The sequence below is a fragment of the Apteryx mantelli genome, chromosome 4 (assembly GCF_036417845.1).
Source record: "Apteryx mantelli isolate bAptMan1 chromosome 4, bAptMan1.hap1, whole genome shotgun sequence".
NCBI classification, from domain to species: domain Eukaryota; kingdom Metazoa; phylum Chordata; class Aves; order Apterygiformes; family Apterygidae; genus Apteryx; species Apteryx mantelli.
Window position 1 is genome coordinate 47,041,916 of NC_089981.1, and position 16,619 is coordinate 47,058,534.

At 39.1% G+C, this 16,619-nt stretch overlaps 1 protein-coding gene across 1 annotated transcript in view; it reads right to left on the bottom strand.

Annotated features, from left to right (window-relative positions):
- Window positions 1–4,457: 4,457 nt before the first annotated feature.
- The window catches only part of INO80 (INO80 complex ATPase subunit), a 72,515-nt gene continuing 60,353 nt past the window's right edge, over window positions 4,458–16,619 (bottom strand). Inside the window, exons 29-36 of the mRNA XM_067296437.1 lie at window positions 15,207–15,279; window positions 13,347–13,505; window positions 11,113–11,215; window positions 10,454–10,542; window positions 9,398–9,553; window positions 8,103–8,262; window positions 7,090–7,305; window positions 4,458–6,472 (exon numbers count right to left, since the gene is read on the bottom strand). Coding sequence (XP_067152538.1) covers window positions 6,255–6,472; window positions 7,090–7,305; window positions 8,103–8,262; window positions 9,398–9,553; window positions 10,454–10,542; window positions 11,113–11,215; window positions 13,347–13,505; window positions 15,207–15,279 — 1,174 coding nt within the window. The 3' untranslated portion in view covers window positions 4,458–6,254. The remainder of the gene's footprint in view (window positions 6,473–7,089; window positions 7,306–8,102; window positions 8,263–9,397; window positions 9,554–10,453; window positions 10,543–11,112; window positions 11,216–13,346; window positions 13,506–15,206; window positions 15,280–16,619) is intronic.

Here is a 16,619-nt window from a genome sequence, read left to right on the forward strand (position 1 = left end):
TAAGTGCAATCACACAGCAAAAGCTTAGTGTGTTTTTTAAAAAGAACATAATAGAAAGCAATATTCAGCGAACCAAGCCTGAAATTTGCTGACCATCCATTCTTAAAAAAAACAGACACAACTGTTTATAGGCTCAATGAAATACAGAAATGCAATCTGTGCATTGCAATTTAAGACCAACACAGGAAGGATCAGGATTACAAAAGGTGGTACTAGTTTGAAGAAGTCAGATCACTGTGAACCAATGCAAACCGCACTTGCTCCATCTGCATCTCTGTGATAAGGTTAGATGGCTTTTAGGGCTCCTTTGATATGAGCTTAGGTTTATCTGCTGAGAAAAGTGACTTGAATTAAAGGAAGATGTGATTTTGCTAAATACAAAAGTCACTATTTCTAGCTGTGAATAAGGAAATTTGAATTAATTTAACATCAGTTTTGTGTGACAGTCCAAAACAGGATTAAACTTTCAAATAGATTCTGCTAATTTCAGAGCAACAACAAAACTTCCCATTTTTGTAAAGGTTGGTGAAGATATTCAAGATAACAATGCTGCAAGCTATATATACACTTAGCTTTATTTGAATTCAGTTTCCATAACCTTGAGATGCAAGGCTATGAAGGTCTTTTGTTTAAAAGTTAATACCTTTAAACAGAAGCACTTCTCCTGTCAACAAAAAGTCCTGAAGACAACACAAGGGTCTTGAAATGAGTTAGATAAGGCTAAGGAGGAAAAAACAGGTGCTTACAAACAAATGTCATAAAGACAAGGGATATTGTGCTCCCTGGATGCTTTGAAGCTCCCATCACACTTTGCTACTCTCGTACTATAGTACAGAGGATTTAACACAATCAGTGATGCTCTAGAAGAAGGAAGGGAGAGTCCACAGGGAAACTCAAGAGGGCATGAAAGTGTTGTTTAAATATTTTCCTCCCCTACCTCATTCTATCAATGATGCTCATCAGCTAAGGCAGGAAGGAGTTGTCATTTCATACCTGAGCATTGAAACACTTCCTCATGCCTGGATGCAAACTAATAGCCTCATATGCCACCAGAAGAGCATTGTGTAAATAGAGTTTGGTATAAAATGTCTGGAAGATCCATTAGTTTTGGAGTAACTTTACCTTCCTTATGGAAGAGGCAGGACCTAAAAGAAGTGTAAAGCTGGAGGAAACCCAGCTTACTTATCACACATTTCTCTATTTCATAAGGTATTTATTGCAGGCTTTTCAGAGCAGCAAATGCTAATCTGAATGCTACAAGAAAAACTGTTGTTTACAATATAGACCCGCTGGTTGAATCTGAGAGCTGGGCCACCTGTATCATCCTAATAACGATGCTCCTGTAAGAAATAATGAATCTCCCCTTCTTCTCCCTCATTCACCACTATGCACCTGGTTCATGCCGCAAATCAAAAAATTCCTTCCAGTGGGTGCTTATGCCTAGCAGCAAAGATGTGATTGCCTTTATTTTAATGTGTATGTCTCAGTTATGCCCAGCATACAAGCAGCATCTCTTTGGGTACAGAGCTATGAATTGTTTTCAATCCAATCAAGCAAAAATTTCAAAAGGACAGCATGTAGTGCGTAACCACCACTTGCTGAGCAGGGGCGGGAGCACAAGACATCTCTATAAAGCTCCTTCATAGGTAGAATGTGCATTTCAGATTGAATTCAACAAAATGAATGATAGAGGCAGAAGTGAGAGGAAGAGCCTGTAAGTATATCTGAGAGCAGAAGCAGGCCAGCTGGCTCTGTGGACAGCGGGAGATCAGGATTGGCAGTGCCGTGGTCACAGAGCAGCATTTCCCAAATTATGTTGATCCACATCCTGCCCCCAAGTGATTGTATCATTTGGGCTCTTCCTCCTCCCAGCTGCAGCTCAGCTGCCTGTTCCTCAGTTACAATGGAAGTAATGTTCCTACTCCCTCTGCCCAGATCTTTTCCCACTGAGTGCTTTGCGTGCCGCCTCCACTGGAAAATGCTGCTAATGGAAATATTTCAGGAAAACGGGCGTGAAGCAAAACATAGCCCTAGGCAGGCATAAGGCATTCCACAAACAAAACATGAGACAACAACAGCAGTTACACTGTGGTGGGGAAAGCATGCAACAGAAAGGGAAGAAGGCATGGAAATAACACCAGAAGCCATTTGGGCAATGCAGTATACATACTCTGAAGTTAAGAATTATAGCAGTTCTAGGTGAAAACCCTCCTACAGTAACCTGTTTAACCCTTTACAAATAGAAAGAGGAGACCTACTGGCCGACTAGATGATGAGAACAGACTCGATCTAGGATAAAGAGAGAAAATGCCTTGCAGGCTAATTAATCTACCATTAATTTAGATTAAATGAACCTCAGTTAATTACAAAATAATTAAAATCAGAAACTAGAATTCTGAAGATATGCAATCAAGGAACCACACCACTTTTAAAGAAAAGCACAAGGTTGTGTGGAAGGGACTGTATAGCTAAACAGGAGAATTTCTGAAGACAACATGATACAAGTGCCTGGCTATCTGACATGTGGTTTTGAAGAGGAGTTGAAAGGAGACTAGAGTGCTCTATTTTTATAATGTATTAATTCTACATGTTGGCTTTCACAGCTTGTCTGTGGTGAGCAACGAGAAATTCTTCTCTCACTCCCTTGATGCATAATTTGGCTTCTTGGCTTTTGTAGGGTTTTTTTTTTCTGGGTTGCTTGCTTGTTTTTACCATCTTCTGTAATGCTGAAGATTAACCACAGCCAGAGACAAGATGTAGGGCAGACTGCATTGGTACTCGTAATGCTGCATTTTATCAGGGGCCTGGCTGGTATGTTCTGCCCACATTCAGAAGGTTTAAGTCATCATTAGACTTCCTCCTCTCAACAGCTACCCCACCTATTTTTTGAGAAAAGGCAATTTCAATCATTCTTCCTTTCTTCTAAAGGCACATTACAGTTGCACTGTTTGGTCTTTAGAACTTAATTTTGTCACTGGTTAGGAAGATTTTGCTGATCATGATGTGTGGCAATGGGAAGAAGGGGTGTTCTGGGGATTCTCCCAAACTACACATCCCTTATAGGGTAAACTGAGAAATGGGGGGGGGGGGGACACGATGGCACACGGAACCCCTTTTAGACCTAACTTCCCAGATGACCTAAGAAAATTATCACATTTAAATAGCTTCAATAGTAATATTAATCAGTGGTCTGTATTTAATAGTTTTACGGTAAGTGGTGAGTAAAGATATAAATACTATAAACACAAAACTCCCAACATCCCACAAAACATTAACATCTATTTCACCATCCCAGCTTACCTCACAACCTCAGTTAATCCAATATTTTGTTTCTGGCACTAACAAATAGCTCAGTTAATTAATGCATGAGAGAATTGCGCAGTGCAGTCTGAGCAAAAAGATGCCCAGAGTAAAACTTCAAAGAAGAAAGTTTCAGTGTGCATGTCCATTTTACTCACTTAAATAGCAGTGTTTCCGTATTGTCAATCACAAAACTTCCCTCCACCTCCTTAAAAAGTCCCACAACCATGTTTGCCTTTCCAGCACCAGTGAATTCCACAAATCAAGAAATGAGAATAGAACAGCCTTCAGACCAATTCTTCCCGATTCCTTGATTAATATCAAGGAATCTCAGTTCTTCTATCATACATAATACAAAAAATAGATCAGTTTAACTATTTACAGAAATGGAGATGGATACGTTCTAGCAGCCCATTTCTTTATTTCACTGCTACATTAGGTCTTCCAGAACTTGCTAGTCTGCCTTAAGTTTCACAAGCAGTTAGGCTATCACTACTTTTGTCACAACTTATCATGTCACTCTGTATTTCTTTTGAAGATTAAATGATTTTTAATATTAAAAAAATTGTTATTAAAGTTTTTACAATATCATTGAATTCACTTAATCTTCCAAAACTGCAGCAGGCAACAGTACATATTGTATTTTTCCAGTCTTTTCAGATTACAAACCATTTTTTCTCTCCACTTTGCATTATACCAAATTCTGATGTAACTTTCTAGCAGTCTGAAAATCAAGACTGCATAGAAGAGAGTCCTTTCAAATTCTACTGAAAAAAAAACACACACACACAAAAAAAGAAACTATGGGGAACGATGTCCCCAAAAGAAATCAACTGTTTTGAATTCAACTACCATAGTTCAGACACTTATGTAATCATCCATATTTTACTTGCATATATTTCCTTGTGATCTACTGCATATGTACTCCAAAGTAGAACACCAGATAACTAATGAATACAGACATATGATAACTGCACAGTTGCAACTGAAAAAGTTACAGAACGTGATATTCCAAAGAGGGTAAATACTCGAGAGCATTGCTTTGAGGAACATATGTCCATAGATGCATTTCCAGATGCACACCCTCCATGCTCTCAGCACTAATCCTCTCATTCATACAGTTATATGCATAAAAAACACAAAGACACTGATTTACATAAAATTATCTCACTCCATTTTTATTTAAGATTTTCTTCTCCAGTTAGTAAAAGAAAGATGTGTCTCTCTTTATACATATGTACAAGTTCAGTTATAAAAATAGACAGCACATTCAAAGAGAAAAAAAGGCTTGGCATTTGTCTGATTCCCTCTAAATATCATATATACATGTGAATATGAGGGGAAGGGGGAAGTCTTCATGAGTTAATTAAACACCACCTCCCCCTCAATTATCCCCTGCAAATCTGTTTAAAAATCAATCTAACTAAGCTCAGTTCTGCTATTTTCAGGTGTGCAAATTAGAGGCAGAGCCAACAGGAAGCACTCGCTCCACACTGTAGGACGCCAGGCAAAGGATTTGGGGTTGGAAAAAAATTATAATAATAAAAAAGTCATCTTCTGCTGTCACAGCCCAGACCTGTAACTCATAACTTGCTTCTCTCTTGAGGGATGAAAGTGCCCCGGCAGAACAGCCATTTAATTCAATGTGTCAGACAGAAGAACTGCCCCACATCTAAATCTCAGTGCAATGCAGACAACGCTTACAGCAAAGCAAGGGGCTACAGAGGGGTCTTGCACATTGAGAATGGGGAAGGAGCAACCAGAGAATGAGAACGCAGACAGGCACTGGCAGCACTGCCTCCGGTCAGTCCTACGGGACTTGGCTATCAGTACTTGCACACTGCAGTGAACTCAAAGCTTAGTGTGTGTGACAATCACAAAGATGAAGGGAAAACACACTGTAAGAACAGTCAATGGATGGTTGGGATGAGACTTAAATTTTTCCCACGATCTGCCTGGAAAGGGGAACGGCACAATCCTATTTCTCAGTACTGTTTTTCATTGCTCCCCTCACAGCACTGCAAGCTGCAGGACCACACTCTGTTATGGCACAGTGAGAGGAACAGCAGCAAACTCTTCCTCAGCACTTCAGCTTTCCCTCTTCTTGAGATTTGTAGAAGTAGAGCCTGATTTTGTTTCTAAGCCTTTAAGAGTTCAGCACACCTCAAAAAATGAGATAAATCATTCTTAACACAGTGGATATTCATGCTGACAGACAAACTTTGAAATGTAAACCGCTGGCTTGTAGCTCCTGCCATTCTATGAAGCGGAGGCTGTACTACTATTCTCACTAAGCCTGCTCGAGTTCTCATTACTCTGTGTCTCTGAACCTGTTCTTGGCAAGTGATGCTGAAGAGAGTCCACTCCCTGGAAACCATCTGAGACACATTCCTTTGAATTTCAGACCTTCAAAGAACCCAGAGGACCACTCTAGAAGAATCTGAGATTCTCTGATCACCCAACATCCTCAGCTTAGCACACAATTTACCCCACATGCACACTATCCAGTTCCCAGTACAGAAATGTCTTCCGACTCTGCAGGATACCCCTGGGGTTCAGATGCTGCTTTCATAGAATAAAACGAAAGCTGGGTTCCACCTCAGGCTACAAGAGAGAAAGCACACTGGTGTGACCTCAAGCACACATGCATAGAGTAGCTGGATGCCTTCTCAGCAATCTTTGTCAGACGTGAATAAAACACAAAAAAAATGAATCTGACACACTCTCAGTCACCCCAAACCACCTTCCCTCCTTCTCGCAGTGTCTGCAAAGATAATTTTTTGGGATACACATAATCAAAGTGCTCACATAAACCACCCATTCCCATTGTGCTTTGATTTTCTTTTCACACACACGCTGGACAGCAACAAGGCATTCATCTGCATGCCTTCAGCTGGCAGGGTGGTCTACTTTGAAAGCCAACAGTTCAGAGAAGCTTTGGGGGTTCAAAATTACTACCGACCGCCTGAGGTGTGGGCACCTTTGCTTTGCTTCCGAATTGGAGTTTCTGATATGAGACTGCTGGTCAGGTTTAAGCTTTTGGGGGTCCCACAAACACTGTTTCCTTTGCTCAAAGGGGAGCTCAAGGGAGAAGAGGCGCTTGAAGGTCCAAAATCTGCAAGTCCAGAAGGCCGGATAATTGCTGTTTGTAGAGGGCTACTTGCAGACATGCCTAGCAATGGAAAAGAGAATCAAATTCCATGTGAGCATATTATTCCACTTGTTGCTCTTCAGCAGCAAATAAAACCAACTTTAATAGTGTCAATATACTAACAATTACTTCTAACACCACCCTGTGTTCATGAATTCTGACAGTTTAACAAAGACGGATGTCCTTACTGTACAACTCATCTTGTGTTTATACCCTGGGCAACCTTCAGATGGTATAAAGCTGAAACTCCATCACTGCCAGTTTAGAACATTTTGGGACCTGGTGTTGTAACATCAACATGACAGCAATATAGAAAAGCCATAGCCATACCCCTGGGACAAACAACACTATCCAGTTTGCCTGGACACCAGAAGAAAAATTGTAGGAGATAATTCAAAGGGCAGATGAGACTTTCACTGGACCAGCCTCTCATGGTCAGCTGCAGTGAAATTGGCTACCCTGTCACATTGTTACCATGTCGCACTGTCAATTGCCTGGACCTCAGAAGAGACTGAGCAAGGACTACCAGCAATACAACGCTTTAATCTGTTTTTGACAGGCTGTAAACAAATAATCCACCCAAATTCATGTGGCTGGCTCTGCTCCAGGTAGTCTGCTGCCTCCCCTTCCCCACATACCTTTAGAGACATTGTACCCATAAGCTGCATATGCCGCTGCAGAGGCTGCTGCTGCCCCTGCTTTGGCACCTGCCATTGCAGCCGCGCTTCCTACTGTTGATTTCCGGCTTCTGCCTTTCCCAGTGCCTTTTGATCCGCTGCCTGAACCTTTAGGACGACCCCGGCTTCTACCTGACTGGCCTCTCCCAGTGAGAGGTGTATCTTGCACTGAAACACCTTAACAAAAAGAGAACGTTAAAACAATAACTTGTAAGTAGTACGTAAGATGACTCACAACTGAACACAGTGTCATAACCACCTGCCATTTACATTAAGCTGTTAGCAAGCATTGATCCCATGGAAAGAAATTATGCATACAAAACTCTTCTCCCTTCATTAATCACATCTCATTAACTACAACTAGTTGTTATTATTATGAATCCAATCCACAGATAAATGAAGGATTCCAGGTTTTAATTAGTTCAGGATGAAGTACTTTCATACTTGAAGATACCATTTTTTTTCAGTTGCTATCTGTAAAGAAATTCATCAAGAATTACGGCTCTATTTATTTCAGTGTCTAAAACTATGGTTGTTAAAAACATTTCCCATTATATAAAATTACAGCTGCTTCAATCATCCAGTAGAAAAAGAGAGCTGATTATCAGCTCTATGGCAAATTCAAGGAAAAGCTCCAAGATGAATATTTCTGTGGATGTCTATAATTTGGTGATATGCATGTACTACAAGGAGAGCCCTCTATAACATAAGAAGAAAGAAGAAAATTCTTACAAAGAGCAAGTAACATGGGGAACAGAGAAGTGTGATGGATGACAGACTACAAAAAGGCAGATTTCCTATCAAATCTGAAGTAATATCACAGTGAAAAGGCACATTTTTCTAAACTTTTCACCTCTTCCCAAATCTTGCCAATCACCCACACTGTGATTAAAATGCAGAAAGTGTATCACCTAGGCATACAAAAATCAAGGTTTAACTATACGTTAGTAGTAAGTCAAGGCAGCAGTACTGACCATTCATGGTATCTGAAACTGAACCAGTAATGGAAGCAGGAGAGTTTGTTGCCCTTGACTGAGGTGCTGAAGAAGCTGGATCATCCACAATCACAAGCATATCACTACTGCTTTCATCAGGAGGGATAGAGCCCATATGTAATTCACTGCTGATGGATATCTAAACATGACAGAGAACAAAGATGTCAGCTTCTCAGGTTAGGAAAGGGGAATGAAGGGTACAAACATAACAGGACCTTTAAAAGACGTACGCTTACAAGTAATTAATTGGTAATTGTTCTGATCTGTCTTTCTCTGTGTATCACACTGCCCAGTTTCACATCCTGCCTAATCATATCACACCTATTTACAAGTTGAGCAGCAGTAAAGACCTCTAGGTACTCTTTAATTTCAATTGATTAAAATATATGTTAAGAAGTAGGAGATTAGTGGGCTCAACAGAGATTTAAGAAAGCTTCTGTTCAGCTATGTATCTTTCTCAGACTGCTCCCATGAGAACACCGCCTCCACTAAGACAGAAAACAACAGGATTCTTAAACTAACAATACTGCTAATGAAAACCTTTATCAATAAGAGAATGACACAATATAGGAGTTTTAATCAGCATGGCATAGAATAAAATGTATTTGCTGACAAAAACAGTCTGCAGCTCTTCATAAGAAGATGAAGGAAAATAAGATGCATGACAGTGGGAATTTACAATCTAAATTCCAGAGGCAAAAAAACCGCACTAGTTCAGAATCAGAAGCAAGGAATGAAGCAGAGAAGGAAATGCAGAAGAGACTAGTGAGGAGTACTTACAAATGAACTGAACTTTGAGGAGTTATTTGAGGAATACTGTTTGGTTTGTGAATAGAAAGAGACCATTCCTGGAAGGTATTTGTATGGAGAAAGGCATGTAGTTATAGATGTGAGCAGAACATAAAGGCAAGAAAAAGGGAGAGGAAAGCAAGAAGAAAGTAAGCGGGATTGCAGGCAGGAATGGAATAATTCTGGAGGCTGAAAGGGAGGGGGAGTCAGGGCACACACCTGCTGTAAAAAGAGGCAGGCAGGCAGCAAGTGAAGAGAGGGATGATGGCATGACAAATAACACAGAGGAGCTGCAGTAGCGGATTATTTCTGTTGTTATATTTTCAATAAACTGTTTTCATTTTCATGGTTCACCTTTAGGACATCTCACTTCCCTGCATACTTGAAGTTCCATACTAGCTAAAAAGACACAGAAAGGAAGAATCCTACAGACTTGAAAACCACCGTTGAAATAGGGTATAGTTCAAAGAAGCAGCAAGTCTCACCTCACTGAAAGGGCTGGGCATAGCAGAGTCTACACTAATGAAGGAGTCGTCGCCATCAGCAGACAGGTTGGAGTTATCAGCTGAGGGAACAAATGGGATCACCAGGTTCATGCCCTCTTTCTTTCTCTTCCCATCCATCTCATCTTCCTTCTTCTTCTGAAATAAATAAAACAATACAGGGAATAAAAAATACTATAAAACAGGAAGAAAGGGAACAAGCTAACTGAAATCTCAACAACTAATGCAATACAACTCAAGGATCATCCTGTCCAGAATTAACCAGAATAAGCTTCTGAAGGACAGAGTAACAGATCCCTTAGGGGCTGCTCTTTAGATCAAAGTTTTTTGTCCCCCCCCCCCCCCCCAAAAGAGCTGGAATGCTGTAGAATCACTCTTATAGAATTACTTTGATTTCCATTACCTTTTTAAGTGAGCTTGAAATTCTTTACCATTATATTGAATTCCAATTAATTAATGCAAAGCTCCCCATTCCAAAAATCCAGAATTTTCCTGAACTAGTTTTAATGATCATTTTTTAAACAAACTAACTGATGAGCTCAGTTGTTACTATCAAACCTTCATAGAGTGACACTAACTTTTCCTCATTCCACACAAGCCATGAACCACAAAACACAGATAAAACCCAAATAGCTACATTTACATTCCCTTGTCAATAATCCCAGAAATCGTAATTAAGTCTTCATTTTATATGCCACAAAATGATCATTTGACTGTTTAATTTTTTCAAGTCTCCAAGCTGTTGTCTGTAGACTACTGATGAATCTACAAAGTTGTTTTGGTATGCAGTACCTCCTTATTTTCCAAGCTTATTTTCCAAATCATATTAAAAGACAAATAAAAATGCAGTACATATTTTGTAATATCCCTCTTCTGTGTAAGGAACTGTCACCGATTGATGCTTAATGGTGAAGGGAAGTAGGACTTATTCATCAGATTGCCTTTGCACAAGATGTTTCCACAGTACATGACAGTGTGCCTGAAGCTTTTCAGTCTCTCTCTATCACTGAAACAGGCACCCTCTCTGTATCAAAGTACCTTTTCAGCATATTTTTCCCTTTTACGTTTACGCTCCTTCACACGATTTGTCTCTTCCTGCTGTCGCTTCTCTTCTTGACGCTGACGCACTGTCAGAACAGAAATACAAAGCTGTCATCACTGGAAAGTTATTTCATATCTCTTTGTGAATATTATGAGAAACTTTAGTTCTAATAGAGCTGTGAAGAAAAGCCAGCCATATTACTAAAACACACTGAAAGGCTCAAAGGAGAGCTATTATATTAAAACTCTTTGTATCCAAATTACTAAAAAGTCTTCCTGGGAAATTCTTCTTTGAAGCAATATAAAAATGTATGCCTAACTTCAAAACTATAATGAAAAACAGCGTTCTTTATTAATACTTGTTTGTTACAATCTACATAATTCTTGTCAAAATTTTGCCATTCAGGAACAATGTAATGATCCTGAACAAGTGCCAATAAAAACTATCACATCATTATGTCTCTTTTACACAACGTATCCTCTCAACTCTGCAGTGATATGAAACCAGCTTGTACTAACAAGAGCTGGCAGTACAAAACAAGCCAGGAAACAGAAGTGGTTATCAGCAATACATGTGTTTGTAGAGATAAAAAACAAATTTCATGAGCTAATGAACTAGAAGATGGGGTGAATGCTGCAACATGAATTTCACATACATTTCTTTTCTAGTTCTTCATCATCCAGTAGAAGGCTAACCACCTCTTTTGGTTTCAAGGTGTCAGGTTTGAAATTGCCACCCGAAATCACCATTCGCTGGATCTAGAAGAAAAAAAAAAGAGGGGAAGGAAGGAGAGAGGGGAAGGAAGGAGAGAGGGGAAGGAAGGAGAGAGGGGAAGGAAGGAGAGAGGGGAAGGAAGGAGAGAGGGGAAGGAAGGAGAGAGGGGAAGGAAGGAGAGAGGGGAAGGAAGGAGAGAGGGGAAGGAAGGAGAGAGGGGAAGGAAGGAGAGAGAGGAAGGAAGGAGAGAGAGGAAGGAAGGAGAGAGAGGAAGGAAGGAGAGAGAGGAAGGAAGGAGAGAGGGGAAGGAAGGAGAGAGGGGAAGGAAGGAGAGAGGGGAAGGAAGGAGAGAGAGGAAGGAAGGAGAGAGAGGAAGGAAGGAGAGAGAGGAAGGAAGGAGAGAGAGGAAGGAAGGAAAGAGAGGAAGGAAGGAGAGAGAGGAAGGAAGGAAAGAGAGGAAGGAAGGAAAGAGAGGAAGGAAGGAAAGAGAGGAAGGAAGGAAAGAGAGGAAGGAAGGAAAGAAGAAAAGAAAAAAGAAGAAAAGAAAAAAGAAGAAAAGAAAAAAGAAGAAAAGAAAAAAGAAGAAAAGAAAAAAGAAGAAAAGAAAAAAGAAGAAAAGAAAAAAGAAGAAAAGAAAAAAGAAGAAAAGAAAAAAGAAGAAAAGAAAAAAGAAGAAAAGAAAAAAGAAGAAAAGAAAAAAGAAGAAAAGAAAAAAGAAGAAAAGAAAAAAGAAGAAAAGAAAAAAGAAGAAAAGAAAAAAGAAGAAAAGAAAAAAGAAGAAAAGAAAAAAGAAGAAAAGAAAAAAGAAGAAAAGAAAAGAAAGACATCACACAAAGAAGCAATAAGCTTTTCTTCACTGAAAACCAACCAGAAAAAGATGCAAGTGCAAGCGTGTGAAAGTCAGAATAGTCTCAACTTCTTTATCATACTAAAGTGAGTAGCAAAACTTAAGAGATTTTATTGACAGTATAATTATTAAAAGGCAGCAACTGATCTAGAAAGCAAAAAATTGCCATCCCTTGTGCAATGCTCCACACTTCTTCTAAAGCAACATGTAATAAACAACAAAAATAATTAACAGTATTAATATATTGTTGAACATTAAGTAAAGATAAAGCAGTACCTCCTGCAAGATAAATATTACCAGTCCTATTTTTTCAAGTAATTTGCACAGAGGTTCATGTAAATCACATTCTTAAAGGGCACAAAATTTTCAGTCTCCTTGACTGAAAACTTAAATCTCCATATTGAATCTATGTCTCAATTTAAGCAATTCACTCAATTTCTACAGCTTCAACCATACTAAAGAAAAAAATCCCCAAAATAAAAAAAAAGAAAGATAGGTGCAAAGTATGAAAAGAGAATATACAATTCAAGACTGGAAGCTTTAGTGTAAGTCAGTTTCAATGATTTGCATCAGCAGCAAAGACTACACTCTGTTTTCAGGTTAATGCCAGGTGACTCTAGTGCAGTATCCTGGAGCAAAATGGATGAGATTCAGCAGGAGAAATGTGAATGCATTCAACTGGAGGTGCTTCAGTTGCTACAAAGCAACGTAAATGCTAAGTAAAGAAAGGCCAAGCAGTGCCTAAGTAAGAAGAAAGCTAAAAGAATCCCTGAACACCCACAACATCTGAATCTTGTATACATTATAGGTACTGCCGCCAAAGAAAGAGAAATTGCTTTATTTTTTCTGAGCAATAAGGTGTTGTGAGGATTAAAGTTTCTAATACGTTTACTGCTTAATGCTGCAAGACACTGAGCGTTCCTGGGAACCTTTGCACCTTAAATAAATATCACTTGATACCTTCCAGATTTCCTTAAAAAAGTTTAGCTGTCATATAACAGTATAATATTAAAGGAACCAGTAGCCCTAACACTGCAAAGGTGGAAGCTCTAGTCTTAAAGAGGCCTGAGTAGTTTCAGTGTGTCATAAGAAATAGTTTTCATGACATCATGGTGTAAACAATTAGCTTCTTCCTACTTTATATAATGCAGCTGTAGTGCTGCCGTGGTACGGACACAGATTTTTTTTTCTTTTGAACAAAGATATTCACTTTTGGGTTCCCTTCCAGCTCCTGGCAGAGACTTTTCTTGTTTCTTCATTCATTTTGATACACGTTTCCTGATACCATTTCTACACGTACTTACTCCAGATGATTTCTTTGTTCCTACCTCACTCTTTTCCTTGGCCCTTTGTAAGATGCGCTCCTCAATGGTGCCTTTACATATCAACCGATACACAGTGACTTGTTTTGTTTGACCCAGCCTGTGGGCCCGGTCCATGGCTTGCTGGTCAACTGTTGGGTTCCAATCACTGTCATAGAAAATTACCTGGAAAAGTACACCAGAACAGAAGGGATTAAATAAAACCACACATTTAAAGAGCATGGCGATTAAAAAAAAAAAAAAAAAAAAAAAACCATACTGAGAAAAATGAAAGTTCCTCTATATAACCCATAGAACTACCTGCTCACTGCAAGCTGAATTCACTTAGCCTTGCACAGCACTTTAAAGTATTTTTCATTGAATTTCAGATGCATTCAAACTCCTCAACACTATGAATGTTTCAATTTCTATAGAATGTTTTCGAATCTTACCTCTTCTAAGAGGTCTGCTTTGGAGGCACAAAATTCTGAAGTTAATCACCGTATTAAATCACTGTCATGCAAATGGCCTATGACTAATTCCATCATGAATCCATTTTAGAGTGTTATTTACATTAAAAAGAAAACTCCACCAAATTGGAATTTCATGTGAACAGCAACAGTCCAAGTATAATGTTTTCTTTCAAGCCTGATTAAAATCTCATCTTCTAGTGTTCTTACTACAAACAACCGAAATACCAAATTAAATTTATACTGCCCAGTCATTCTAACAGCATGTACAGTAACCATACAAAGCACAGATGTTAAAAGAAATTTAAGGCAGCAAAGTGAAGCATTCAGAAAGTCACCACAGCTGAGAACTAAGACTGGTCATGCCAGGAGCCTGCAGGAGTATACATGTATTTCCATCTATTTCCTCTGTTGAAACAACTTCAGTCATGAGAGCTTTCCAGTTCTGATGATCCTACAGATACTTGCTTTCTTCCAATTTCTTTAGGTGATAGCAAGATATGATGGGATATTAAAAAGAATTATGTAGTAATATTTTTGATTCAGAGATCTTTGGTTTTGTGTGGCTAAGGACAACAGTTTGTCTTGGGGTCAAATCTGCAGGCACACAAGGTTGGCAGCACCAGAATAGCTGTTACTCAGAAGATGAATGGCTCATGTAGTTCAGTATCACTTCCCCTAGTGATTAGTGCCAGATGCTCTAGAGTGCAAATTTGAGCAGTTCACCTAAATCAGTATGCATTTATATCATGAAAATGAGTGGGAGGGTAAAAATTTATCCTTCCTGAATACCTGATATTCATTTAGTGCTTTGAAGCACAAGCACATTCAACCACAACTGACTCTGTATTTTTAACGACATTGCTTTACTGTACAGAAAAAAAGGCTTGTTGATACCTGTGCCATTATTCCTTTGTTACCAGACCTTAAGAGCAAAAAGTTCATTCATGAAATGCCACTCATTGCATGAAAGTGTCATCTGCATCTGTAGACCCCTTCAGCCATCCAACTTCTTTCTAGATTATCTTACTGAAGTACGTGGGGAGAAGGAAGGTGTCTCCAAATGCAACTGAAAACTGTGTACCCAGTGTGCGACATTCTACAACTTTATTACCGATATAATACTGTATTACAAATATGAGCAAAGTAAACAAGGTTATGCAATTTCATGATGTGAATGGCAGTACTAAGGAAAAAAAAAATCAATCAACACAGCTGAAAGACTTTCACATAGAAATACCAATTTTGCTACATAAATCGTGGGGATGGGAAGCAGGAGATGAGCACCTTGGGAAAATTGGTTGTAGGGGGCATATGAGGCAGAAGAAGAAAGGAAAGACTTAAACTGAAAATTAAACATTAATAAGCCAGTTCTATTCTGTATAAAGCTTTGTAAGCTCTGCCAAGCTTCACCTACCGTATCTGCAGCTGTAAGGTTAATGCCCAAGCCTCCAGCTCTTGTGCTCAACAGAAACACAAAAATATCATTCCTGAAAAGGAAGGAGAATAGAAAAACAAGAAGTAACCACAGAAGTTAATTTTTTGACCCGTATAAAGTGATCATAGTTATTTCTCTCTCTTGAACACTTCAGAACGTTTTGTGCCAATCACGGACAAGAAAAAAAAACCAAAACATGAAAAGGAGTGAGAGAAGTTAATATTACAGCAGCCCTGATCTGTAAACACAAACATTCAGTTTGCAACAGCAGCTCCTTATTCTCTATCAAAACAAACCAGGGTTTGCTTATTTTGCCTACATTGGAAATTAAGATTTCATTTGGACAAAGAACAATTTATAGTTTCACAGAACCAATCAACGTTAAAAAAAATCTTGCCCTAACAATGCTCAATTGATAAAGAAAAATAAATGTTGAAACTATGTGGATGCAAGTTTTGTTCTAAATTCTGTGCTTTGCACAGAACAAAACTCCTTGAGGAAAAAAAATCTTATTAGTAATAAAAACAAACTGTCAAATATAGAGGTACATTAGAAAAGGGCCAGGGCCCACAGACATGAAAATTTCTGAACTGTAGTTCTAATTCTGTTGCTGATTTAAATTAATAATTCTGATCTCTTTTGTTCAGTTTCCTTATTTGTAAAAAGAAGATAAAATGATTCATCGCAAGACGGTAATGTAAGGATTCAGTTGCGATTGACTGTGAATTGTTTCAAGGATGAATTATGTAGACGGTACTAACAATCAGACACTGCACAAAAGGAAAAGTCACTCATGTTGCTCTAACCCAAGCTCTTGGAGATTTGTTGCCTGGAAGTGAATTCTACTGTTAGTGCACATGCCCTGTCCCACCTTGGAGCCCTTTCAGTTTGCACTAGCTGTATGACATCTGCATTTCTTGGGCTTCCTCAGAGGGCATTAAAGTCAATTACAGCTCAGTTACCTGAGGTGAATAAGGCTCCCTAGACAAAATGTCACAGTGGAGTGAGTATAGAACATCATTCCAAAACACAGTTTGGGAAAGCCATCTCTGAGTACCTCCTTGGGAGACCCACACATCCTAACAGTCATACCAGCCCTGATGGTTACACTTGCTGGCCCGAGTGTTAGGGATGTTGGCCATTGATATAGACATGAGGCATCCCAATACCTAATTTTTAATAATCCTCTACACCTAGTAAATCCTTTAGGTAACTGAGGAAGGTGAGGGACACCAGACAAGTGCCTCTAAAAGTCCTTCTGGGCCTAGCTACAGTCTGAGGAGTCTGACAAAATGGACAACTACTGTTGAGATTCAATGGCAGTTTTAAAACTTAGCACACAGAAGACAAAAACAAAGGAGACAGGTCTATACATATTGGATGCCCAAGTAC